The sequence below is a fragment of the Bacillus rossius genome, chromosome 2 (assembly GCF_032445375.1).
Source record: "Bacillus rossius redtenbacheri isolate Brsri chromosome 2, Brsri_v3, whole genome shotgun sequence".
In the NCBI taxonomy this organism is placed as follows: domain Eukaryota; kingdom Metazoa; phylum Arthropoda; class Insecta; order Phasmatodea; family Bacillidae; genus Bacillus; species Bacillus rossius.
Genome location: NC_086331.1, coordinates 5,284,032 through 5,311,207, shown reverse-complemented (window position 1 = coordinate 5,311,207; position 27,176 = coordinate 5,284,032). Strand labels below are relative to the sequence as shown.

Here is a 27,176-nt window from a genome sequence, read left to right as displayed (position 1 = left end):
CTTTGTACTTACTACAGACGGTTTGTGCCCGGATTCTCGACAATCGCAAAACTACTGCATCAGCTGACTGAGGAGAAGAGACAATTTATTTGGACCTCATCATGCGAGACTGCATTTCAAGACCTAAAGAAATCCTTGTGTTCTAACCCCATACTTGCCTACCCCCATCTACATGGAGAGTATATCCTCGACACAGATGCAAGCGGAGGTGGTTTAGGCGCTGTCCTGTCCCAGGTTCAGGGTGTAAATGAACGAGTAATAACATACTACAGCAAAGTTTTGTCTAAGCCTGAACACAGATATTGTGTCACAAAACGAGAACTCTTGGCTGTAGTAAAGTATTTGCAACATTTCCACAAATATTTATATGGGAGAAAATTTCTTTACGCACTGACCATGCCGCACTTAAGTGGCTACTACAGTTCAAGAATCCAGAGGGACAACTTGCTAGGTGGATTGAACAGATACAGCAATATGATTGTCGGATATAACCCAGGAAAGGCCGAATTCACAGCAATGCTGATGCCCTCTCCCGAAGGCCTTGCAAGGTAGACTGTAACCATTGCAACAGGGCAGAGAAAAATGAGGGGATCGAAGATATTCGGCTAACAACGATAATTAATGGGCAAGAAAAATGGGATAGAGCCAGCTTGAAGGCAGGGCAGCGGCAAGATCCTGACCTGGCACCTATCATAAGCTGGTTAGAGAGTGGTGCTGGACGTCCAAAATGGCATGAAATCTCCAGTGACCGAAGGGCGGTGAAAGCTTTCTGGGCACAGTAGGATTCTTTGAGTATTGTGGATGGGAAACTAATGAGGGCATGGGAGAGTCCGAATGGAAAAGTAGTTACCATGCAACTACTCCTTCCAAAGAGTCTAGTGTCAGAGGTGTTGAAGGAAATGCATGATGATACCTTTGGTGGTCATTTAGGGGTGAACAAAACTCTAGCCAAGACCCGTCAACGCTTCTTTTGGTTGAGGTGTCGCCAGGATGTGGAGGCTTGGTGTAGACAATGCGAAGCATGCTCGGCTAAAAATGGACCACAACACCGGAGTCATGGGAAAATTAGGGCATACAATGTAGGGGCCCCCTTTGAGAGGATAGCCATCGACATCACTGGACCATTTCCCAAGACTAAAGATGGTAACCGGTATATTCTGGTAGCACATCCAGTTGTTCCTAATGGCATATAGATCTTCCATCCATGACTTCACTGGGCAGACCCCTGCAAATATTGTGTTCGGACAGGAGTTGAGGCTGCCCTGTGATGTCAAGTTCGGTCGTCCGCGCAAGGAGCCGACCAGCACCACTGAATATGTAAATCCTCTAGAGGAGCGAATGTCACTTGTACACGAGGAGGCCCACAGGAATCTTCGATTAGCGATGAATCGAATGAAGACTAGGTATGACCTGAAAGCCAATTCATCTGTATTCCAGAAGGGTGATTTAGTGTGGTTGTATAACCCGCACCGAAGAAAGAGGTGCCCTAAACTTCAAGCATCATGGGAAGGCCCCTATGAGGTCTTAAAGCGCCTAAATGATGTGGTTTACAGGATCCAGAGAGGAAAGAGGGGACGTATGAAAGTGGTACATTTGGACCGCTTGAGGGAATATACGGGATGGGATGCATTACCTGTTCGGGACGAACAGGTTTAAGGAGGGGGCAATGTTACGAACGTGAGAAAGGCCACGTCATGCGCAGCTGCACGCCGTAACATGAGATGTGCCATGCGCACCTGGGTCGCCGCTTTATCTCCCTCCAGCCCTCCGCTCCCCCGCGCGGCGCTGTTAGTTTGATATCCGAAACCTCACAGCCACGGAGTTACGCGAGCCGCCGACACGTGTTTCGAGAGATTTCGGCTGTCGGGATGGCGCGAAATAGACGCGACTGGCCCCGGCCCCTCTCGTGTGATCTGGAATTGCACCGGGGCCTATATATATGCCCGAGGACGCCGGGAGTGAGTCAGTGGAGTTCAGAGTGAAGTCGGGAGTTTTCCCGCAGCGGAGTTTCCGGACGATAGAGTGGCGAAGTCCCTGGACGAAGGTTCCAGGTTCAGTTCCGGGTGATAGTTTCGTGGGCGCGGCGGAGTTTCGAGCGAAGTTCCAAACGAGGCATCGAGTGAGATCTCGGCGAAGGGGAAGTGCGACGGCAGCGGCGGAGTGCAACGACGGAGTCCTGCGACGGAGGTGCGGCCCAGCGAGGCGTGTGGATTGTGAGAAACGAGTGACTGGAGGAAGCAACATTTTTTAAAGTACAATTGATTAATTGGCATTTTTAGATTATTAGCTAGTAATGTAAATAGTGGCAACAATTAAAACTGTGTGTGATAAAAATCTTTAATTGGGCTATCCTTTACGAACCCGCAGTAAAATCGTAACAATTTAAACATATTAACAAGTATTATTTTGATAAAATTTTCTGGCCGAACATCTTAACTACTGTCATTACTAAAAGTGGCTATAACAGCTGATACAAGTATAAACAAACGTCCACTATTTTGGTATGTGAAAATCAGGGAGGAAAAATGTGAAATAAACGGCTTCACGTCTGACGGCTAATGCCCCATCTGTATCCTTTCCTAATCTCTAGTTCTAATTCGTTCACGATACGCAGGCTTTTTTCGTGTTGGCTGTACCTTATACGTGTTAAACCAAGCAGGTTATGGGCTGACGTCACGATCTTCGTGAAATCGTCGCAGTGCATTACAGCCACAGCCACCGGGTGCCTAACAAATAGCGGTTCTTAGGTGACTTGTATCACGGAGCTGGGGTTTGGGCAAATGCTATATACAGACATACTCGGGATTCAGTGGTGGACTTAGGAATTTATTTCGAGAGGAGATTTAAAAGAAAATATTAAAACGTAGGGAAACCACAAGAGACATGAAAAGTTACACTATCATTCTCAACATGCATCAGTACCTTTGTGGTTTTTGAATGCGGGTGTTGTATCTTGTAACAGCTCACCTTGCATCATCCAATATAACAGAGTGCCTTCACCGAGATGTCGCATATTGTTTAATATTTTCAGGAGAGGATATAACGTTTTTACGCCCCCCCCCCCCCCTTTTCCACACATTTGGTGGCACTGTCGGGATTCCTCTAGCAAAATGAGTTGTTGGTGCCACTTCTTCATAGCACCATTAGAATAATGACTTGCTTCTCGCTGGTAACGAGAGAAATCAATCGATATAAATAAATAATATATTATGTGAGTACACTAATGATAAGGTGAAGTACACACATTTTACCGATAGGCACCTTCTTCCAAATACTTATATGGATTGAGACCTGTTGCGAATTAGTAACGGACTGTTTTTGTGAGTAATTAGTGAAACCAAGGAGTCTTACATACAAAAATATGGATCATCAGGAGTAAAAAAAAATTAAGAGACCGGCATGCTAATTAAAATTTTCATTGATAAGACAAAATCTAGGGTTCTAGGAGTAGCTCTTATGCATATAAAATGTAGTTTACAACGGGTCTCTTGTAATAACTTACTTCCCGCGACGCAGTTGATTAAAGGTTCACGTGAACTTACTAAAAAGTGTTTTTTTTTTCCCTTCAGCTGTGATCTTCTCTACGAACATGTTCGGACCCGCATTTGGTTTTTCGTTCTCGTGGTACTGCCTGAGCCTGTACATTGACCCCACTCTGACGCCTGTCATTCAGCGCGAAGACCCCAGATGGATCGGCGCGTGGTGGATGGGTGAGTTCATAAACACTCGCTACACAACCATTATTGAAGTTTTCCTTTTAAGTATTGAATTTTTCATTTTATCGTCTTTCCAATTACGTAAAGACTAAAACTGAAAATTTACCACGACACATCCCTTGCATTTGTTGTTCTGTTACAGATTTTTCCAACAGACATTCACTAAGTGAAATATAATGTGTGTCAAAATTCGTCATGATTATCACTTGCACGACATTTTACACCCGTCGCACTACAATCAGTTAATTTCTGTTAAAGATGCTTGTTTCAGGACAACAAATGCATGGATGGTGTGATGTTAGAAGACAAGACCGTCGGGCTTTCCGGCAATGTTGTTGAGAAGTGGTGCATAGACTGTTGTGCGCGCAGGGTGGATGGTTCTGGGCTCGGTGAAGCTGTTGATGGCGCTGCTGGTGGCGTTCTTCCCCAGAGAGCTCCCTCGCCGTGAGAAGCGCCCTGAAGACGCCGATGGACTCGGAGAAGAACAAGCGCTGAAGCGACTTGAAGACACGCAGCCACAGGACTCGCCCGAGCGACGACCTCTGACTCCTTCAGCTTCAGCCGCCGACCTCGCCGTGCTGAAGCGCCGAAGCCAGCTCCACGAAGACAGTGAGTTGCAAAGCGAACATCATTTTTTTTTTAGGTTCGTGGTTGGTACGTTGTGAAAATCCACGTCTCCAACTTGCAAAAACACCACGTCGGGAATCGAACTCTGGTCGCCTTGGTGGGAGGCGAGTGTTCTGACCACTATTTTTTTGAATATCACCAGCCAGCAACCATCCCACCTTTCTTAACTTATTATTTATTATGGTTCGACAGTTCAGTGCGAAAGTTTTACTGACGTTGATAAACCGATGAAAAATTCAAATGTTTACAAATTCACACCCATGCCTGGGCCCTGACTCGAACCCTGAACAATTCGCACTTTAAGCCAGTGTGCAGCCGACTACGCTACGGGGGTCAGCTTCACTCATTCATCGCGCTTTTTCTGGTGAGTTGTATTGAACAATTTGGTTTCAACCAGCTGCCTGGCTAGCTCATCATACGTTCATCGTGAAGACCTCCGGGTTTTAACGCGCCATTTACAAACCACTCAACGTTTGTTGAAGTACATTTCCGTTTCGCCTACATTAACCACGTTCAGCTTTTTAAAACCTTCTGAATGTCATTGCCTTAAATCGATCGATTGATCCAGTGTCTAGGTTCTTGGTTTCAACAAGGTTGGTTCTATTCCTAGCCGGATCGGTTATTAATAACTTCCGGAATTTTTTCCCCCTGGATCCCTTAATAGAAGTTGGGTTGATTTAATACAATTTCTTGGCCAAATGCCATTGCAGTTTTGCACTGTTTGTCATTAGACTGTTTGTGCCTGATGACGAAACGTTGCAACTGTTATTAGAAACATAACTTGTTCGTCGGTGTTGTCGTTTTGTTACCCATAATATCTGTTTTATCTTCATGGTTTTATACGTATTTTTGCAACGTTGTGCAGTTTTTGTTGTCTTCCTGCATTCACTGTTATTGTTGAAACTGTCTCGTCGTTAGTAGTCTGCTGTGTTCGTCTGTGCTGTTATTATTTTTTCGCATGAGTAAATTCCATCCACGGAATTCTTGTGCTGTCTGATATTTAAGTTTGAATGTGTTCGTCTGTGCTGTGGTCGCTGTGTTGTCCATAATACTTGTTTAGATTCATCGTTGGGTTTATCTGTTTGAAATATCTGATTTTGGACTTGTTCTCTGTGTGTTTATGTTTTCATTTTTATTTCTTAATTTACGGGTTCTGGAATTTTTCCCATGACAAACAGTGCAAAATTTCAAAATGGCGTATGTCCAAGAAATTGTATTGAATCAAAATTCTCCATTGCATGAATAATTTAAAGTACGTGGATGTTGTATTGTCTTGTCAATTCTCAGCTGTGGCCTGCGATTGTATAAAATTGTCCTGATCGCACAATCGCTCTCCAGTCAGCGATTACTGGGAATCAGACTGAAGCCGTCGAACCGAGCTGTTCATCATTGGTAATGATTAGAGCCGCGGAAATTTCGCGCATTCATTTAGTCGCAAGCTAGAATGCAAACCTCCACACTGTCGCACTGTGTTCGTGATTGGACCGCAGTTATCTGGACACGCCCCTCTACGACCGTGAGCCAACGATGTCCAGCTAGGAGAGAAGTAAGCGAATCAGGTAGTGCCAAATAACAAGGATAAAAATTGTCTCGCTAAGAAATCAACCAATGGGAAAGTAAACATGGGTCGAGCACACCTATAATTTTGAATTCTATCCTGAGGACAGAGGAATTTGCGAGATTTCCGGGACTCTAGTAATGATTGGTCAAGAGCGATTGTACGAAACGATTATCAGCCCCTTTGGGCATGTCTTATGCTGGTTTTTTATCCTCTCGTTTAACTAAAAGTGTGAGTGAATCGTTACTCTTCCTCGTCTTGAATAACCCTCTTCGTACCACTCACAATCACACCGTAAGCTATACACTGGAACAATTTAGATAACTGTAGTCTGTATGAGAACTTCTGTTCCACTTTGGCCAGTTTTTAGACCCAAAATAATACAAATATGTGTTTAATTAGAGGATGTGTCATTTGTTTTCACAAATGGTGTATTGAAATATATAATTCTTAAACTCAAAAATTGAGATCTCTTTTGGCAAGCACTTGAGTAAAGTTATACATCATATCTGTGAATGGTGTGACTTTTTAAAGAATGGAACTGATTTGTTGTTTCCAGGTTTCTTGAAATCCCTGCTACGACTTCTAAAAAACAAAGTTCTGATATACAACACTATTGCCAACAGCGCGTTCTTCATGGGTGGATATGGATATTGGCTCTACTTGGTTAAATATACGGAGACTCAGTACCACAAATCAGCGTCAGGAGCAAGTATGGTAACAGGTAATAAATTGTAGACAGTATTTATTATATTAATTAAATATTACTTTCAGAATTCAATATAAAACCTGAGTTAACTCAACAGTTTTATACGCTTCACCTATCGTACAGTGAGCGTACATGCATTCAACAACATGGAACTTATCCCCGCGGGAAAACTCACGTCTCTTATCTTCTCTTCGCTTCGCGCCAGTGGGCGCGTACCTTAAGGGCGTGCCTCCTATTTCAGGCTAAGATTTTATATTTACAGTAATTATAAATAAACTTGTAGACTTTTTCAATTGTTTAACTTTCACGACATGATAAATATATACAGCGCATACTTTTTGCATAATTAGCTGCCAAAGTTACAATTTTAACGTTTTAGGGTTTGTACAAATAAGGAGAATTTAATTTAGTGCAGAACTGAAACTTTTTAGGTTTAACTGCATTGCCACTGGCTACTTCAAGAAATAGTTGGAATTTCTTTCAGAATATATTAATTATTTTACCTGGAATTTCAAAATTCTCAAATTTGTTACGATTTTGACAGTTAAGAAACATGAAATGAGTTTTTGTGATAGAAATGCAAACCCTATGATGAAGTAGCCAGTGGCATTGCAGTTAAACCTATAAAGTTTCAGTTCTGCAGTAAATTAAATTCTCCTTATTTGTACAACCCAAAAACATTAAAAATGTAACTTTGGCAGCTAATTATGCAAAAAGTATGCGCTGTATATATTTTTAATATCGTGAAAGTTAAACAATTGATGGATCTTAAAGTTGATCAGTGATTAATATAAATATAAAATCATGACCTGAAATGGGAGGCACCCCCTTAACTGCTACCTGTTATTACATTATCGATGAATATTCACCGCAATTCCGGGTATGCCCACCTCCTACATTTGTAATATGAATACTGTTAGCTATTTACGTTTTTATCTAACTTTGAACCTTAGTTCACAGTTGTGTCGCAGTTTTTGGCGTGTCCTTATTCGCTTATAGTACATTTATGTCACAAAAACCATTATATAATGTCCACTAGAACCATGAACGAAAAAATGACTATGCCATACTCATTACCAATAGCTAAAGACCTGCAAAATTCGCGGTTTCAGTGGCCTTCAGGATAGACTGCACATACCCCTGTACACTCGGGCCAATAACGCAAGTTCATTGGCTGTTGACTTGTAAGTCGTCTCAGCTGGTTTGTCTGTGATTCGATCCTTCTTTGGTTGAGGGTATAACTGGTTGAGATCCGTCCAGATGAACATTAAGCCAATAGAAAAATGATCTAAGAGGTATATGTGTTTGAATTCGAGCCTATCACCGAATGAATCCGCGAATTTCGCAGGTCTCTACCAATAGCTTAGCAACAACCAGCAATCCGATTGTAACTGTTACAATAATTTATCTTTGTCCATCTGCATTTCTGTACTAATTATTTCTCCACTTCCTTTGATCTATCTACTAACCAATTACCAGTGACTCTTTGCCTTGTTTCGTGTGAGTCCTTTATAAACAGGAAATATATTTTTTTAATGGAAAGCAGTTTGAAATTTTAAATATAGAAAATTGTTGAAATAAAATACGCTTCTAGTTTGCAAACAAATAAAACATAATGTATAAAAAAAATAGACGCTAAGCGCAATAAAACGTTGGTGTTGAATTTTTCAGTACAACATTCGCATACACTGACATAAATATTTGTTTAAATGGTTTATGCTCACTTAGTAAGATCATTTCTTACCAAAATAGTGTACATGAAAGTAACATATATTTAATTTAAAAAAATATTTAATTATCACAAAATGAGTTTACATTAATATTTAATATAAAATTACCTTGATATGAAAAAGCTGTATCCGTCATAATGTTATAGTCAAGAATGCCGTCGTACTTTTACTGTGTTGCAGGCGTGACATTCATAGCAGCAATATCCTTGGGAATGATGTGCTCTGGACTGGTTATGGGGAAATTCAGGCCAGGGGCAAAAGTCGTCCTCAGCTGGAATGTTTTCATTGGCTTATTGCACGTTGCTGGAAGTCTAAGCTTTATTTTCTTAGGCTGTAAAGACAATGGAGTTTATGGTATCGATATCTTCAGAGGCACGTGAGTATAAAAAAAATTCGTGGTCTTTTGATTCTACACGAAGAAAAAATTAAACATCATTATTTACCTAAAAAGAATCAGTCACGCATATTACCTCATATTGTCTTTTTTTTAAATAAAGTATATTTTAATAACAATCATTGATGGGTACAGAGCAAATCACACCATAATTTAATTCGATAAGTAAATTATAAAATAAAAATTTGTTATGCACCACTATGTTTATATGTGATTTCGCATAAAGATCGTTGTAAATTTATTGACGTTATACTTCTTTAGGCGCGTTATGAAAAAATGATGAGAGTGAAATTTTAAGATGCGCGCGCATCACTGAAACACAAAATTAAAAGGTTTAAGTTGCCCGCTAAACCGCACATTAAGTCTCGAAAAAAAGCTACCAACAAAATTGAAATAGAACCTCTATTAGTCACGCATGTTGGCACGCTCGTCGCCTCTGATCACTGTTTTCATATTTATAATATTTATTCACATGTTTCTAGTTTTTACATTCACAACACGTGTTTTAGTTTCATACAAGTGCGAATTATATATGTGCTAATAAATTATATTCAGTAGTGATTTAAATTTAATATTTTGATTAATATTATTTACTATTCGTAAATATTAGTAAAAAAAATTGTGCTTATATACTTTTTCAAGTGCTCCAATATAATTGAGGTTAACTATCCGTATGTATTATTTATTTATATAAATTAAAATATTATTATTTAATATAATTAATACTAAATATTATTAAATTATTAATGTTAAATATTTATTATTGGTTATTTCGCAAAATTAAATGTTTGGTTTATCTTAAAACTTTCAATTATTTTGAGATTTATTTTTTTAATTTAAGCTTAAGTTTTAACAACGTAAGACGTAAAACATTTTGGTGTACAATTATACAACAAATTAAAATATATTAATATATATAGATATAATAGCAATTGAATAATATTAAAATAATTTTTTAAAAAATTGTTTAAGTGAGAAATATAAGCATTTAATCAATTTGTCAGTGTTTGTGTATTAGTTAGATTTTTTTCATAGATTCCGAATAAAACGATGTGAAATTTCACTTTCATTATTTTACACAGAAATTCACTATGATGCCAGAAGCAATTAAGGAGAAGAATGGAAAAATAAAGTTGTGTTTCATATTAACGACAACAATAGGATTTCACTCTATTATATAATTTTCCATAGATATATCTCAGTATTACTATGTACATACAGAAAAATAATAGAAGATTTTATTATTGAGATTCATCTTAGTTGGTTCACCTTATATCGCAATAGTCAAGTATTAATATGAAAAATTAAAAACTATGCTCCAAGCGTTAACAAATAAAAAACTCTACTGTGGTGCATATTCACATTTCAATGAACTACCAAATAAAAAATAGTACTACTTATTTCCTGAAGGGATTTCTTGACAATTAGATTTAAAAGTTGATATAAACACATTTTGGTGAAAAATAAGCAACCGACTCTTGGATAGTGTGTTGTTTAAAAAAAACTTAGTAAATTATATGAAATATTGTTTATATTAATATTATATTTAGAAAGTTTTAAAATTTCACTTTCCAAAATAATTTTTTCAGACCGTTTCTATTTATTTTTATCTTTTTTTAAATGTTTACCATAAAAATACTAAAGGAAAATTCGCAAACATTTTCACTCCGGAATAATAATTGTAGGTTTTACGTATTACAACCAGAGTGGACTTTTAGTAATTTTTCACAAGATGGACAACTGATAACAATATAACCGTAGGATTTCTAATTATATGTAGTAATATATTATGTTAACGTTAGGCATTTAAATGAAATAATGACACAAAAATGAAGTAAACGTTTGTACGTTTCCTAATGAAAAAAAGCCTTTCTAGCTCATTAGTTTTGCTGGTAATATTAAGGCGTGCGCCATTAAACAGAACCAATATTTTTTTTGTGTAAAAAATTTTTTTATACAAAGAGTTTGTCATCTCCAGACCAATGGAATGTATTTCGGAAAGGTAATATTTGTTGACTAATTAGTTTTTCTGAAACTTTGGCCTAATAGTCACAGAAAGATAAGAAATAAATAGTTAATGAGTAATCACCGCAATGACTGGGAAGAAATGAGTGCCTCTGAAAGTTGGAGGGAAATAGAAAGACTTTGTATATAGGGTAGGGTGGGGCTATTTGAATCATTTCAACTTTTGACTCAAATTGCAAAAATTCTATCAAATTATTTTTAGTTATGCACTGAAATTATAGTGCTTCTATGTGTTCTAAACAAGAAAATACAATATAAGATTTTAAAAATGCCATATAACTTTAAACACACCACAAAACAGATTGCCGCGTAAATAATGCACTTTTCTGAAAAGGAGGGGTAAATCGGATCAGGAAGTGGGGCTAATTGGATCAGAATTTTCCCCCTAAAAACTTATATAATATTAAAATATAAATGGTTACAGAAATTTAAAATGAAATTTAAATATTTGCACAACTGTCAAAATGGATTTAAACACTCATGATCATACAATTATCAATTTTTTATGTGTACTTTAATCACATTTTCCACAGTTAAATTGTTTTTGTCCACTAGCTCCTACGCAGTGTTCATGATACCAAATGTTGCACTCTTGACATTGTACCCACTCTCCCTTCTTCTGAGATTTGGTGTCATAATACCGGACTCCACAGAAACCACAGTGTGTGGTTTCTTCGTCTTCTGAAAATGGGACATCACTTGAGTCACTGGAATCATTACAGATTTTCCTCACATATTTTTTAACTTTTTCTTGGCATGTCGCTGGTGCTTCTGATGTTCGTGATTTTCTTTTATTTATTTTTTCTTCCAACAACAGTTTTCTCTTTGCTCCTTCCTTCCTTACCTTCATATTTTCGGGTGATGTTAGATGAAGTGAAGTATTCTTTTTGTTGTTAATTTTTCTCTTCTTTGGCGCCATTTTAACTGGAGATGGCAAAACTTATGAAATTTTGATTTCAGAGCAAGTCAATTGGTGAGATTGTACGTTTGCACTGGAAGGAATGGGTGTTTTTTTGAAGGGCCTGCTGTTGTGTGGAATGGTCCTGGATTGGAGGATGAAGGAGTTTCATTTTGTTCAGGGCCAAAAGTTTCTGAAGGTAGGAACTTGTGGTCGGGTATTCGGTTAGGATTGTAAGGATACAGTCCAGTGCACTCAAATCCTTTAACTGCATAGCCTACAGTGGCAACCTTCCTCCAGGCATTATTAAAAATACAACGAAAAACAAATTTGGTAATCGATGCTGTGGGATTGGTGTGAATGAAGGAAGTAGCTTCTTGGTGATAAAATGTCTTCAAAGGCTTGAAGAAAGTTCTGTCGAGTGGTTGTAGTATAGGAGTGGTGTGAGGTGGTAGTCAAAGAAGCTCAATTTGATGTTCTGTGCAAAACTTTAGACACCCGATTGAATGGTGGGAGATGAGGCCATCTATAATAAGCAAACATTTTCCTTTGACACGATTGTTTTCAAAATGTTCAAGCCAGGCGATGAACAGATCTTAATTGATGTACCCTGATTCAGACATAGTAACCTGGGTACCTGGTGGAGAGCCTTGTTTGTATTCTTCACGCATCCTTTGTCCTTTAAAGATTACAAACGGAGGAATGAAAGCCCCGCTGGCACTACAGCATGCAAAAACAGTAACATTCTCGCCTCTTTCCAAACTTGACAGTGAAGTTACTTCTCTTTTTCCCTTTTCACTGATTATTTTGGATGGTTTGTTGTTCATAGGGAAACCACTTTCATCAATATTATAAATTGATTGAGGCTGGGCCTGAAACCCATTACTGGTTTGAACTTCTTTCAACAATTCATAAAAATTTACAACTGCCTGCTTATTCATTCCCATTGCTCGTGCTTTTGATAGACCTTCAGGTTTTCTTAGTGCAATGATATCTTTGTGACGATTCATGAATCCCATAAACTAGTCTTTACCGGCCATTTTCACTTCGTCACTCCAAGGAACAGTAATGTTATTAATTTTTGAAAATTGGAAAACTGCTTTGCGCACATATATTGGGGTGAGGCCAAAACCACGATTACTCAAAGATTTCAATCTCTCTACAAGATCCCTCTCTTGTGCATCTGAAATAACTGTTGGATGTCCAATAGCCTTGGGTCTGATGTGGGTAAATTCTTCGCCCCTGGCAGCTTTGTCCTTACCCTGTGAAACTCGTCGCTGAAGTGTGGTGAATGGAACATTGAAATGTTCAGATGCTGCACGTAAACTCAGATGTCCTTGTAGTGTGCTTGCTACGGCCTGATTCATATCTTCTTCTTTCTACTTCAAATACCTACACATCCTTCGATTTATATTTTCTCACCATCTGAAAAAAATTTGGAAAACAAACCATTTTTTTCCAGCTTTTGGTAATATTATGTTACAGGTCAGCATACAGTCTTAGAAAAGCATGTCTGGACACTATTGGCACTTAGGGTTATTACCAGAAACTAAATCATTTTATAAGGAGGCAAATTCGACAGCGTTTGTAGGTAGGGTCAATGCGAGTATCCATACCAGTTCTAGTAAAGCCATGCTTGCAAGTTAAAACTGGAAGAACAAATTTGCATTTTTTAAAAAAGTTTTTAATTAATCACTTTAATCTTTGATAAAAGGTCTGAATATTGTTTTTCAAATGCTATCAACGAGTCCAAAAGTATCGCACATTAAATTATAGCATGGTAAAAGCAAACAAAACAAATTTAATGACTTGCACGCACGTATAAACTAAACCCATTTTAAAATTAAAAACATTTTTCCCCACCTTCATTTTTTACAAATAGCTCTGAATTTTGTTAGAATTATTTTAACCTAAATATGCGTATCCGGATATTAAAAACATACAAAAATTTATTCACGTAATCCTAGATCAAAACAGCATCATTAAAAACACAAAACAATGATAGACACACTTCACTCAGCGCAGTTCGCGATGTAGGTAATGTTTTCGAAGAAATGTATAAAATTTGTAGAGCCACAGTGGCTACCTGTAAACTGCTTAAACTCATTCTTCCACGAAAAATAACAAACTGCAGCGCAAACTCGATAAATATGTCGTGCCATGTCCGAAAAACGCTGATCCAAATAGCCCCTCTCAAAATGATTCAAATAGCCCCTTGTGATTACTCTTCGAAAAGGGCTAGTAGTTCCTCCAAAAATCAACTGATCGCGCAAGTTGTATCATAAGCATGCGTAGAAAGAATGGCGCTGTAACCACTGAAGAGAGAAACTTTGAGGAAATACTTATTTTTACGTCAGACCTTATATTCTGCATAGAGAAAATTACATGAGTATAAAACAAGGTAAAGGACCACTTACCTGTACAGATTCAAATGCAGTTTAGAAGGCTTCTAAATAGCGCCATCAAAATAATTCCTCAGAACATATTTCAACATATTCCTTCTAAAACGCAAGCTTGAATGTGACGTTGCTGGTGCATCAGGATCTAGGCCCAGCAGGCCATAAGCTTATTTTGATCCGAATAGCCCCTTGATTCAAATAACCCCACCCTACCCTAGGTATTTCATGATTTATTTACTAATATTTAAGTACCAATAACTAATTACATATATATTAATTTTAAGAAACATCTATCTTTACATTTTTACTTTACCTTAAGGTATGTTTTTTAATTAATTTATAATAATTCATAGTTATCAATTTACATAAACATGTATAATTAAAAACATTTCAGGACTAATTTTCAGAACGAGTGCAATGACATGTGTGATTGCCGAAATGTGAAATACCAGCCTGTTTGCTATGCTGAGAAGAGTATCACATTTTTCTCCCCTTGTCATATCGGATGCAAGTCTAACTACCTTGATACTAATGGATCAATTGTGGTAAGTGATTAGGCCTGACTAGCTTTATAGCAATAGCTTCTGGCGTGTATTCGGCTTATATGAACACCTAATACAGCATTGTGAAATACATGGCATTTTTGAGAATACGAATATCAATAATGAGTACTGTATTGACAAATGTATGTACGTCGCTATTTCGTGAATTATAATATCTACCAGCTTTTACTTTAACTATGTTACAGTAACATTATAATACTTCGCTGATGAGACGGAAAGCATATTATCTATATTCTAAACACTAGCAAATTAAAACTATGTAGGACTAGAGTGGTCGTGATTGTACTTCCGTTTTTCGTATTTGAGTTTTCAGATAAATCTCGCATATATTTGTTGGTAAAACTTTATTTAAAAAATACACTAGTTCCATAGTTACATATTCAACTGTGCCCTAAATACTGAAAAAAAATAGTAATAAACCTATGCATCTCGTTTTTAAACTCTGAAATTGTTTCCTGTGAATAATTATTTTAAAAAAAATTCATTTAACTTTCCTACTGTTTTACGTGTAAATATTCTCAGAAATTTGGAAATATTTTTTCCCCCTCCACAATATTTCACCAACTGCACTTGCATACCTGACATGTGGTTCAACAAGAGCTCACCAAATAGGGCTGGGGAACATTCTGCCTCAGCAACGGGGTCCTACCTGGACGAAGCAAGCGTCACTATAGCCAATGGACCATGTCCAGTTGACTGCTCCGCTGTGCTGCACACGTTTCTCGGCATATTGTTTGTCATCGAGCTACTGCTTGGCTCTGGTCGTGTGGCGAACGTCGTTCTGAATTTCAGGTACGTATACTTCACTCTGAAAGTGGCATTCACCATTGGGCGGTATGCAGTGCAATGCAAATATAACTACGTTAGTAAAAACATTTATCATTTTGACGTGACAACGTCTAATAAATCGATGAACGCCGGCTGCACGCACGAAAAAGTGTCCCGTTACGCTCATTGTACGCTTGCGCCGCATCTATCTCTCTTACACTCGATTGGAACAACCATCGATTTGACTTTTTCGAGGCAAATTAAACTAGAAACACTCCCATTCGTTTCCTAATTTTCCTTTCATCGTCCTATCCTTAACAGAATAACACAGATTGGAAGAAGTTAAATAGCAAACATGTATAAAAGTTATAGTTAAGATAATCTCTTCGTTAAAGTAATAAACATATTTGAATTAATGAGTGCAAATAAAAGTAAATTCATCAATTAAATTGTAGATTTAATTTCACTCCTTTTTTTTGTATCCATACAAAATAGTGATAATTCAATAAAAATGATTCAATTTTATTCAAAAAAGTATGCAATCATTTCATCAATGTTTTGTTATGACGTTGTCACGTTAAACTATCGTCCGTAAACCGACTTTACCGACAACCAATTTTTTAAATAACATGATTGGTGTCAGCTTTCGCTCTCAGTTCAAATTAGGTAAATAACCAGGTAACGCAATTTATATGGATAAGAACAAACGATAAACAGACAATGATTAGTTGTCTGTGTAACAAGACTGAAAGGTAGAAACCTTCAAATGTCGAAGGAAAGAATCAAGAATTCGAAAGTGTAAGGATGAAGTAATGATGGTAATTTAGACTTGGTTATTGGTTAAATTGAAATTATGTCTGGTTCAATGTAATGTGTGAAAAGTAAAAAAAAAAACGGTTTGTATAGTGTACTATAAAAGCGAGACAGATAATGGGACTTCTTTAATCGTAAAAATGTTGTGTTAAACGATATTTTTATTTATGAAAAGGGTGGGAGTTAAAAATCAAACTTTCTCAGAGTAAACATCTTTATTCAAGAGAACACGTATATATTTCATTGGGCATATTTAAAACAAAATTATTTTGCAACATCTTTCTTGAAGCTTAAAAATTTGTAGTTTTTTTCCCATTTTTCATAACAAAAAAACATATAAGTAATTCTGCATACATTTATGAGAAAAAACCTACTTGTGTACAATTAAAAAAAATTTTTTGCTTAGGTTTGCGTCCGTCACTTTTTCGTCCGTCGCCACCACGCATCTAGACAAGTGACATACGACTTCCCTTTACCCGTGCGTCACAATATTTTCACAATGGATTGCCAAAAATCCATGGTTTCTTTCTCAGAGATTTAGTTCGACGTTGCTTGTTATTTAAACCGTGTTCCTGCACGTCTTGTGTTAGCAAACCCTCGGAGAAATTTAGAATAATAGTTTAATTGTTCGAACGTAACATTTAGCAGCCGTTGTGTTACCATTCAAAATACCTAACCGAATAAATACATTCTCTACTGGCGTGAATTCTGGCGCCAGTTTACCGGCGCAACCAAGCCATTTACATAATCCATTCGTCCGTCTGGCATGAGTTTTACTAACTTTTGACGGACGGGTGGATTGAGTTTTTCTTGCACTCTGATAGGCTGCAGGTCATGTCCGATTGACGGACAGACGAGACGGGCTATTGTAATCTCAGCTCCGAGCAAGAATGTCAAAATGTTTGCAGGTTGTAATACTTTGGTTAAGGTTAATTCTACTATAGGTTAGGAAGAAAACGGGTTTTCTTATGGACGAGTTTGGCACAGCGAAAAATTATGCTACGAGTATGCGCTGTGCTGCAACCAGGTAGAAAATGGCCGACGAACGTATTTTAAATGTAGCTAACTATAGTCCTTTGTGATTCAAAAACCAAAATTTTGGAATATTTAACACAAATTTAATAATTTAATTTAAAATTCGCAATAATCTGCATAAATAAATAAAATGCATTTAAAAGCATTAAAACAAATGAATGTGTTCACCCCGTCGAACCTCACTGTTATCTAGCGGGGAAACAATTTAGTGTGCCAAACTTAAAACATCGATCTTCCTAACCTGTAGTAGAATTAACCTTACTTTGGTATTTTAAGAAATCCTGTACTAACGCCTTGTGGTTTCAGATGTGTCGATGAAAAGGATAAGACCCTGGCTCAAGGACTCAGCCTGTTAGTTATCAGTGTCTTCGGATTTTTACCCACGCCGATTATTTATGGAGCTTTGATGGGTGAGTTTTCTTGCAGTGACTTAATTCGTGAAAATAATACCATATTAACCTAAACTTTTGGGGATAGTAGGTATACGGGATGTTCGCTGATTGAAGGGCATAAATGTAATGGGTGGCAGGGATGCCCTAACAAGCAACTTCTGTCAAGAAACATATTTCCCGGAAACGGAACCTTGATGCGAACAGTAGCGCGCACATTTGAATTTGGCGGGCTTCAGACACCACTCCACTGGCTGACGGGACGTTCTAATGCGCCGCGGGAAGGGATTCCTAATGCATAGAGACCTGCAAAATTCGCGATTTCAAATCCCTAAAGGATAGACTCCATGATCCTCTATGCACTCGTGCAAATTACATCTGCTGATTGGTTACCGACTCGTAACACCTGTTGACTGGAATGATCGTGATTCGCTAAGTCTTCTGTTGAAGATTTTTCATTGGCCCAGAGTCCTTCAGATAAACTGTGGCCCAATCACTGAAGCAAAATCATGTCAAAAGTATTTGCACTCTATCCTATCGCGAAATGAATCCGCGAACTTTACAGGTCTCTACTAATGCAGCGTCTAACATAGCACGGCTGACGCACAGAGGTTGGTTCCTATGCAGCGTCAGTCTCCGTCAAGGCCTGGTACTGAAAGTATGAGTGAGGTCGGTAGGCAAAGTAAAGTTGCTGAGACATGACTTGCCTGACTCAGAAAGCGGCCCTAGAGTTAGCCACACGTAGCAGCGACCAGCATGAAGGTGTACAGCATTATGTCAGCCCCTGTGAAATGAATTCCGGACAATACCCTCGATTTTGTCTCGCAGTATGTTGTGCATCGCCCTTCACGGTGTGAAACTCTCCGCTTCAGACAGTTGCTGGTTAAGGGGGTGCCTCCCATTTCAGGTCAAGGTTTTATATTTACAGTAATTACAAATAAACTTGTAGACTTTTTCAATTGTTTATCTTTCACGAAATGAAAAATATATACAGTGCATACTTGTTTCATAATTAGCTGCCAAAGTTACATTTTTCACATTTTTGGGTTGTTCAAACAAGGAGAATTTAATTTATTGCAAAACAAACTTTTTAGGTTTAACTGCAATGCCACAAGCTACTTCAAGAAATGGTTTGAATTTCTTTCAAAAAATATTAATTAATTTTACCTGGCATTTCAAAATTCTCAAATTTGTTACGATTTTGACAGCGAAGAAACAGGAAATGAGTTTTTGTGATAAAAATTCAAACCCTATCATGAAGTAGCCAGTGGAATTGCAGTTAAACCTAAAAAGTTTCAATTTGGCAATAAATTTAATTCTCCTTATTTGTACAGCCCAAAAACGTTAAAAATGTAACTTTGGCAGCTAATTATGCAAAAAAGTATGAGCTGCATATATTTTTCATTTCGTGAAAATTAAACAATGGAAAAAGTCTTAAAGTTGATCAGTGATTAAAATAAATATAAAATCATGACCTGAAATGGAAGGCAACCCCTTAAGCCTCTACAAGGTCCTTCTATTCTGTACACGTTTGTTGTGAAAGCTCTTTTGTCAAATGCGCACTGCTGCTGCTGGTCGTGGTATGTGTACATGCTTGAGTTTGAGCGATTAGCGCAGTTTGGACCGTTAGTGTGCACGGTGCTGCGATTACAAACTTTACAAACAGCAATAGCACGGAAGACTTATCATTCGCAGAAATGGCAAAATATTGACGGCATTCGATCAGGAGAAAATAATTCTGAACCCTGGTGCAGGAAATACTTTTAAATACTACTCTTATTGAATGTTTTTTATGAACTAAGGCCATTTTCATGTCAGTCCTAACATGTACTGAAAGCATGAAATCAAGTGGTATACTTTTTTTGGATTATCCATTTGCGTGTAGTATTCGTCTTAAAATTCATTATTTCAAGTATATCATTCATAAATAAATTAAAATAGGTTTTTTTTCGAAACCCTGAAACACTCAGTTCTGCGGTCTTGGAAAAACTTAATTTTTATTACTTTAACCCTGAATTCTACCAATAAATCTCTCAGGTACCCGTGGTTTCAAAAAAAAACCTATTTTTAATTTATTTAAGAATGTGGTATACTAAAAATAAATAATATCAAGACGTAGGCTGCATAGAAATGGTTAATCTAAAACCGTGTACCACATTAGTTCATGCTTTCAGTACAACTTTAAGAATTTATTTAAAATCATGTGCCAAATACACCAAATACTATAAGCAATGTAATTTAGGTTTATACTCCCTGAACAGAACCATTTTTTTTATGCAGATGTAACGTGCTTGGTATGGGATTCGAGTTGCGATTCGAAAGGGAACTGTTGGCTATACGACAACGACAAGTTTCGTCTATACTTCAACCTTATGGCAGCAGGTAAGTTACTCGTGGCATGCACAGCGTACATTGACCATTTTATGTATTTATTGTAATTATGTGATGTTATAACTTTTGTTGCCAAATATCTGTTCGGTTCGATTCAAGGCTGGGTCAGGGAAATTTATTTTCTGTGTCCAGGACTGGGTGTTGTGTTGCCTTTTACGTCCATACCACGGAAGGCAATTCTAAACCAACGCATAATCCACTTTCCATGAAAACCCAGGTGCGCCACGGTTTCAACCACCCCCTACATTTCCCATGCTCAGACACGAATATCAAAGCATTCCCTTCAAAATTATCATCATCACCAAAATCATCTTCGAAATCATCATCAGAATCATATTTAAAATCACTATCATTATCAAAATGGTTTATAAACCATCATCGTTATCGGAATCATCTTTAAAATCATCATCATTATCACAATCATCTTTAAAATCATCCTCAATTAAATCTTATCACCACCAAAAATAATTACGGGCATACTTTATTTGGTAACATTTGTCTGTCGCAGAAAATTATGACTCATAAACAAGAAAAAAAAGTATACAGAAAAAAAGAGCACAAATACACTAAACAATCTAAAGTAGGTAGGGGCGTGAATTTTTCCCGAAAACATTTTGAAACAAGCTGAGTGTGAAATCGCTGTAACATCGTCTGCACTTCATGATTGGTCAGGTTTCTATCAGACATATGTCTACTGTCAGCACACGAATCACAGCAATTGTGTGCAGAAGCGAACATAATGGCTTATAATGCAGACGGCAGTCAAGTAAAAGGAGGAAAATCGCTGGCACGGGGATACCTTAAAAAAAGTCTAATGAACATTAAGATGTTTTCTCGAAAATTACCTGCCCTTTAAAATAGGCTGTTTTCGAAAAATGGGTTTCATTTCTGTAACAGACAAATGCTCTACTATTGCGTATGTCCTCGACATATCCCCTATTGCATCAATATGTAAAGCAAAATTCACACTTCCAGATTAATTACATATTATGTAGCATAAATGTTTGAAGGCAATAATTTTTTTTTCAGGAGCGATAGCAATTTCGTCCTTGTTGGATATGAAATTACTTTCTCTAGCAAAGAATCTTAACTTATATGATGCTGAGATTGAAGAAAAAGAAGAAATCGTATCGGAAAATAAACCCAGCATTTTTGTGAAAGTCAAAAACTAGCACCACTTTCACGTTTGTGCCATAATTACTCATCTCAGCATCCTAATGATGGTGGGCAAATTATTTCAGCTTTGATGAACCCTACAATAGACTAATTTATATATAATTTAAGTGTTTAATTACTTGTTAAGAATGATAATAGACAGGTAATACTTTCATTAATTTTAAATTAATATACAAATCAATTTGTATTTTAGATTTTTTCAGTCTCTCTCACACACCTTATTCCTTCAAATCTCATTTCCTTCCTACCTTCTTTCTGTGACAATTAACATCCGTTATTATGGAAAATGTTTCACCATTTACTGACAAATATGAAATGTACAACTAATTATTTTATTTACTACAAAATTGCTTGTTTCGTAATTTTCACCGAAAATAAATTTTTTCTCTTGTGGTTGGTTATTATATTTTGTTTAAAATTGTATATCTAATATTATAGTAAATATTTGTGCTAAAAGAACGATTTTATGTTAGATTTACATATATTTCAAATCATTATTTAGCAATTGTTACTACTGACATTAGATACAGTTAAATAATTGTAACCAATATTTTAACTGCAATTTCAGTACCTACCTTTTTTTTAATTTTGCTTTACTTTTTTTAATAATATGAAACACTTTTTTATACGGTGTAATTAATTTAAAATAATGTTTTTATCACTACTCTATTGCGAACAAAGAAAACTAATTATAAAACAAAATATACGGGTTTTAAAACTTAAAAAATAAAAGATATGTCTAGTTGCATTGCTTTTGTAGCCTGCAATGATAAAAATAAAATGTTATTCTTAAAAATTTTGTAGGCTGTTAATTAACCTGGTAACCTGCTATAACTCCGAACTACGTAATAATAACTTCAAGAAGTTTCGACAGATTGAGTGTTCTGAAAAAAAAAAATCGTGAAATTTTATGCTCAAAGGTTTAGTAATTTTACATTTTTGTCATGATTTATATATATTTTTTAAATTAGTACAGTTGGTGTTATCCTACGAAAATGTTTCAAGAAAATCAAATTTAGCTTCAGGCTTCGGTAAAAGCACACGAATGTTCACATTTTATTATAATAACCGAGGAGTTAAATTACACATTTGGATGCCTAGGTGAAATCACGCATACATCACGTGTTAAATTTATCAGTGTCTTTTTTATCCCGTACACTGTACTTTTAGATCAAAACAGACGTCATTGTAAAAGTACACAATATTTGTCAAAGTAAATATTTAACTGCAAAAAAATATATAAATTTTAATTTATACTGACAAACCCCCATTTAATTTACATTATGTTACGAAATATGTTCTTTATTACTTAATAGTTTCTTAATTTGCACTATGGTCGATTGGTTAAGACATTAACCTAATAACTAAAAGGTAGTGGGATACTCATCTAAGTAAAAGTTGTCAATTAATAGCAGTAAGTTCCTAAATGAAATATTTTTGTAAGTAGTATAATTAATTAACATGTTCGTTATTAATGCAAATTTACTCAACGATGCGGTAAATTTAACTGGCAGCTGTGGTAAAAAATTTGCATGCAAGCAGTAAATTTATACATCACAGGGTAAAAAAAAAACTCCAACAGCAATGACAATTTTCCAAAACATAGCAATTATTCTTTTGCACTTTCGATAGTAAGTATTTTTACTGTAGCAGAAGATTAAAAGTAAATCAACACATATATGTGAAAAAAATTACAAAAAACACTAACGTCTATGGAGACTCTGCTGCCACATAAATTAAATGCAAAATGACAGGTTTTTTTTACAATGGTGGTTATGAAATTTTGCCACTCATGTTTGTCAATGTTTATCAAACTAGCTAAATCAAGTGTAAAACTACAATTTCCGTAGGACATTCCTTTCATAATATTTTTTTTATTTTGTCTAAAATATGGAAAATTAAACCACAATAATTAATGATTTTAATTTGTGTTAATAATTCATAATATTTAGTAATGATTTTTGACATCAGCTAAAATAACAAGTTTACGATAATTTAGTTTTAATTGTAGCAAAAGTAGATATTTTTAATAACTTGTGAGCTAATTTTTGTCGATATTTATTTTTTTTCAATTAATTTAATTAATTTTAAAACTATTTTATTTTAAAAAATTGCTTTTACTACCAAAATAATATTCTCTAGTGAATCAGTAGTTTTGATATAATTTTCATTTAATGAAAATGTTCCTGACTAAAAAGAATAAAAACAATTTGGGAATTGTTATTGTTTTTCCTTCTCATCATGCATTCAAATGAATTTCCAATTCAATATATTTTCAAAAATTTATTTCGACAACAAAATTAATTTTAATACTATCGACAAGCAGAGGTTAAGACCTAAACTCATAACATTATATTTTAAGACGAAACACAACTAAATGAAAACCTTTGATTGCAATATACACTGTAGCAGACTTTAAAAATACATTGGTATAGGTATCTGCCGTGGTTTAAAAAATAATTTTCTAAAATAGACTTCTAAATTTTCCCCTTAGAAATATCTCTTGTTTTACCTTATAATAACTGGTTAGTATTTTATTGTTAATTAGTATAGCGGTAGGATCCAAGCTTTAATTATTTCCTGTGATCGTTTGCACCAGAATGTTTCCATAATGACTACAGTGACTTAAAGGTCATGGTCTGCTAAACTTCAAGGTCACCTGTAACTGCAGTGATGTTTACAATCAATGTTGCCATTCCACAGCCTATAATGGAAAGAATTAACTTTGATTCACATTTATCAGTGACAGTCTCAATGGTAAAGGTACCATCAGCATCGGTGACTTTTGTGGTGACAGTACCATCAATGGTGACGAACCCAAGATCGACTGTGCCATAAGCAAACGGCACCCTGATGTCATCAGCATGAAAGAAAACGTCGCAGTGAATGGCATGGGAGTATGTGAGAGGTGGACAGTCCCAGTCCTATCAGCAGAGACGACCTGACATCTAGTGACACTGACAAAACCACACAGTAAAAAGGTTTGGTAACATTCCTAAACATGCAATCGAAGATATTAAATCATAAAATTCTAAGGGGAATTTAACAAACAAATATGGTACATAGCCTATGCATTTAACTTTTCCCTAAACGAATGTAGGAGAGACACCAAATTTCGATTGAAAATCCACCACGAAAATGATAGTTATCTTTGAAAGATTTGTGCAATGGGAGTGCATGACTTGATGTAGGCTTTTGGAAATACAGAAGCATAGCAATGGCGTATGTCCAAAAGCCTACATCAAGAAAATGATAATAGGATAATAACTGCAATTACATGTACATGAAATGGAATGTTTTAAACACTTTTTTGAATGCAACTTTCATGGCAAACACAATGGGTGCAGTAGCATCCGATGCACTGACATTAGCTGAGGTAACGTCATCAACTCTGCCTGGTGATAAAAGAGGTCGTAGGTTGGTTTCTCTTCGGAGGAAGGACATTTTCGTTACATGCTTTATGAATACTACTTATACATAATGTTAATAAGTAAGTTATTAAGTAAGCTGTATTACTCTGATACAGCCGACATAAAAACAATGGCGACCTACATGAGCTGTAAAATTTAATGTATAATTATGAAATCATAATGACGCTACTTGTGTTGAATTGGTATAGAAATACGTATGTAAGAAAAATTTTTCACTAAGCTTGCACTTCCAAATGAGGAAGTGTTAAAATCTATAATATTGCATTGTTATGGACTACTATCCTATCTAGCTCCACAATGACTTCAAGGACACAGGAGGTGAGGTGTGAGACGGCATTACAAGTTTCCATAACATACCCGTTATTATTTATTATGTCTTTCCCTTATTGCAATGGATGGGTGGCATCAGACAATAACAGAATTCTTCTACGCAGCATCATAAAACTTTAAAAAAATTACAATTAATTATCTGATATAATTGTTACTTCTCAAACAATTGGACATAATTATTACTTCTCATACAATTGGAATCCACAATAAAAGTCATGGATCAACACAGCACAAGAATATCTGGTTAAGAGAAATAGACCTGAATGACATCCCACTCGATCCACACAAACTAATGCTTATTATCGTTACAATACTAACGAGTAGGTTACACTTAATTATTAAGTATGTCAGAGCACAAAATTTTTAACGTGACAACGTCTAATAAATCGATGAACGCCGTCTGCACGCATAAAAAAGTGTCCCGTAACGCACATTTTCCCGTTACGCTGTGTCCCGTTACGCTCACTGTACGCTTGCGTCGCATCTATCTCTCTTCCACTCGATTGGAACAACCATCGATTTGACTTTTTCGAGGCACATTAAACTTCAAACACTCCCAGAATAACACAGATTGTAAGAAGTTCAATAGCAAACATGTATAAAAGTTATAGTTAAAATAATCTCTTCGTTAAAGTAATAAACATATTTGAATTAATAGTGCAAATAAAAGTAAATTTATCAATTAAATTGTAGATTTCATTTCACTCCTTCTTTGTATCCATAAAAAATAGTGATAATTCAATAACAATGATTCAATTTTATTCATAAAAGTGTGCAATCATTTCAACTATGTTTTGTTATGACGTTGTCACGTTAAACTTTCGTCCGTAAACCGACTTTACAGTCAACCAATTTTTCAGTGATAGACATTTGTGGCTCATTAAGAACTTCTTTCTATGAGCGATTTCGAAAAGAGAATAATGAGAACTCAATTACGATGTTAAATTATGCTCTGTATAGCGCGTCTCGATGCACTGATGCTGGCTACAGAGAACTTCAACACTATGCTATGACTATAGCTGAAGAGATTTTAGTATGGGATGAACTTGACACTATGCTACGACGATGGTTGAAGTTATGCTAGTTTTCTTGACACAAGATAACTTTGATATTATTATTTACCTAAACCATTATACGCAAAAACTTTTATTTTATAAAAAAAAATATGTTTACCACAAATGAATATGCCTATTTAAAACATTAAAGGAATGTATTTTTTAAATACTGGATAACATATGCCTATAAAATACCAAACAACATATGCCTAAATGCTACCACAGTTTAACAAATAATTAAGACTTAAAAGTAAACACATTACACATAATAAGAGGTATAAAAGAAATGAACTCCTTTAATTTGTTTAATACTGTGGGTAAAAAATACTTCATATGTGAAATATTTAAAAAGAATAACTTAACTTATTTATGTTTTTAAAAAACTATATAGAAATATTACTAATTACAAAGGAATACTACACAGTAAAAAAAATATGGCAGTAAGCTAGTGCTATAAGGCTATAAGCATACTTCTAATAAAAATGCTTACAGCATTGTTATAGTGGTAGTCAGCACATATGTCAATCAATTTTAATAGCCCGTCATCACCCAGTTCTATAAAAAAGATGGTGGTTTTCCGAATTTAAACATAACTAGTACTATAAGTTTGGCATTTATTGTATTTAAACGTATCTTTCTTTAGTATTTTTTTATTGTGGCACCAATGATTATAAAAAGAATTATTTAAATTTTAAACTTAACTAGTACTATTAGTTTAAAATTGGCACGAGTAGTGAAAAAGATTGCAGCCTATGGAAGACAATATTTGTTTTAAATTTATGCGCCAGTAATAAAGCTAGCGGCAACAGCAGAAGACGTATTTTTAAAATATGCTGCTAGCAGCTAGTAGGTAGGGGAGACTGTTGTACCTTGAGCATAGTGTACCTTGGAACATTGGTGGATTTGAGGAAGTGCTACCACCTAGCGGGCTCAATCCATAACTTGGTTGTGAAGAATGACGCTAGGTGTCTCTGACGGCAGTTCTGTCTCGTTTTACTGGGAATTGTGCGATGTTGTAATAAAACAATTTTTGAAGTTTCGAAAGTAAATATTTCATGCGTAGTTCTTCTAATTTTTTAACGGAAACAAATATGTGTTTGAAATCATCATCACCTAGAATATTTTGCTGAACTTGTGGTGAGTAGATTCATACGTTCTAATCAAAGTTT

The 27,176-nt window shown here is 35.8% G+C and overlaps 1 protein-coding gene across 1 annotated transcript; it reads left to right on the top strand.

Moving 5' to 3' along the window:
- The first annotated feature begins 3,504 nt into the window (after positions 1-3,504).
- LOC134529929 (solute carrier organic anion transporter family member 1C1-like) lies at positions 3,505-14,613 on the top strand. Its single transcript, XM_063364482.1, has 5 exons — positions 3,505-3,710; positions 4,086-4,325; positions 6,461-6,625; positions 8,521-8,716; positions 14,451-14,613. Exons 1-5 carry the CDS (start codon positions 3,590-3,592, stop codon positions 14,611-14,613), a joined length of 885 nt encoding a protein of 294 aa, XP_063220552.1. The 5' UTR covers positions 3,505-3,589.
- Positions 14,614-27,176: the final 12,563 nt, after the last annotated feature.

What these genes read in the sequence shown, in the direction of transcription:
- LOC134529929 (XM_063364482.1), top strand. Translation starts at nt 3,590, where the DNA reads ATGTTCGGACCCGCATTTGGTTTTTCGTTCTCGTGGTACTGCCTGAGC. An exon ending in AGGAGCAAGTATGGTAACAG is followed by an intron (nt 6,626 to 8,520) that starts GTAATAAATTGT and finishes ACTGTGTTGCAG; the next exon opens with GCGTGACATTCATAGCAGCA. An exon ending in ATCGATATCTTCAGAGGCAC is followed by an intron (nt 8,717 to 14,450) that starts GTGAGTATAAAA and finishes AAAACATTTCAG; the next exon opens with GACTAATTTTCAGAACGAGT.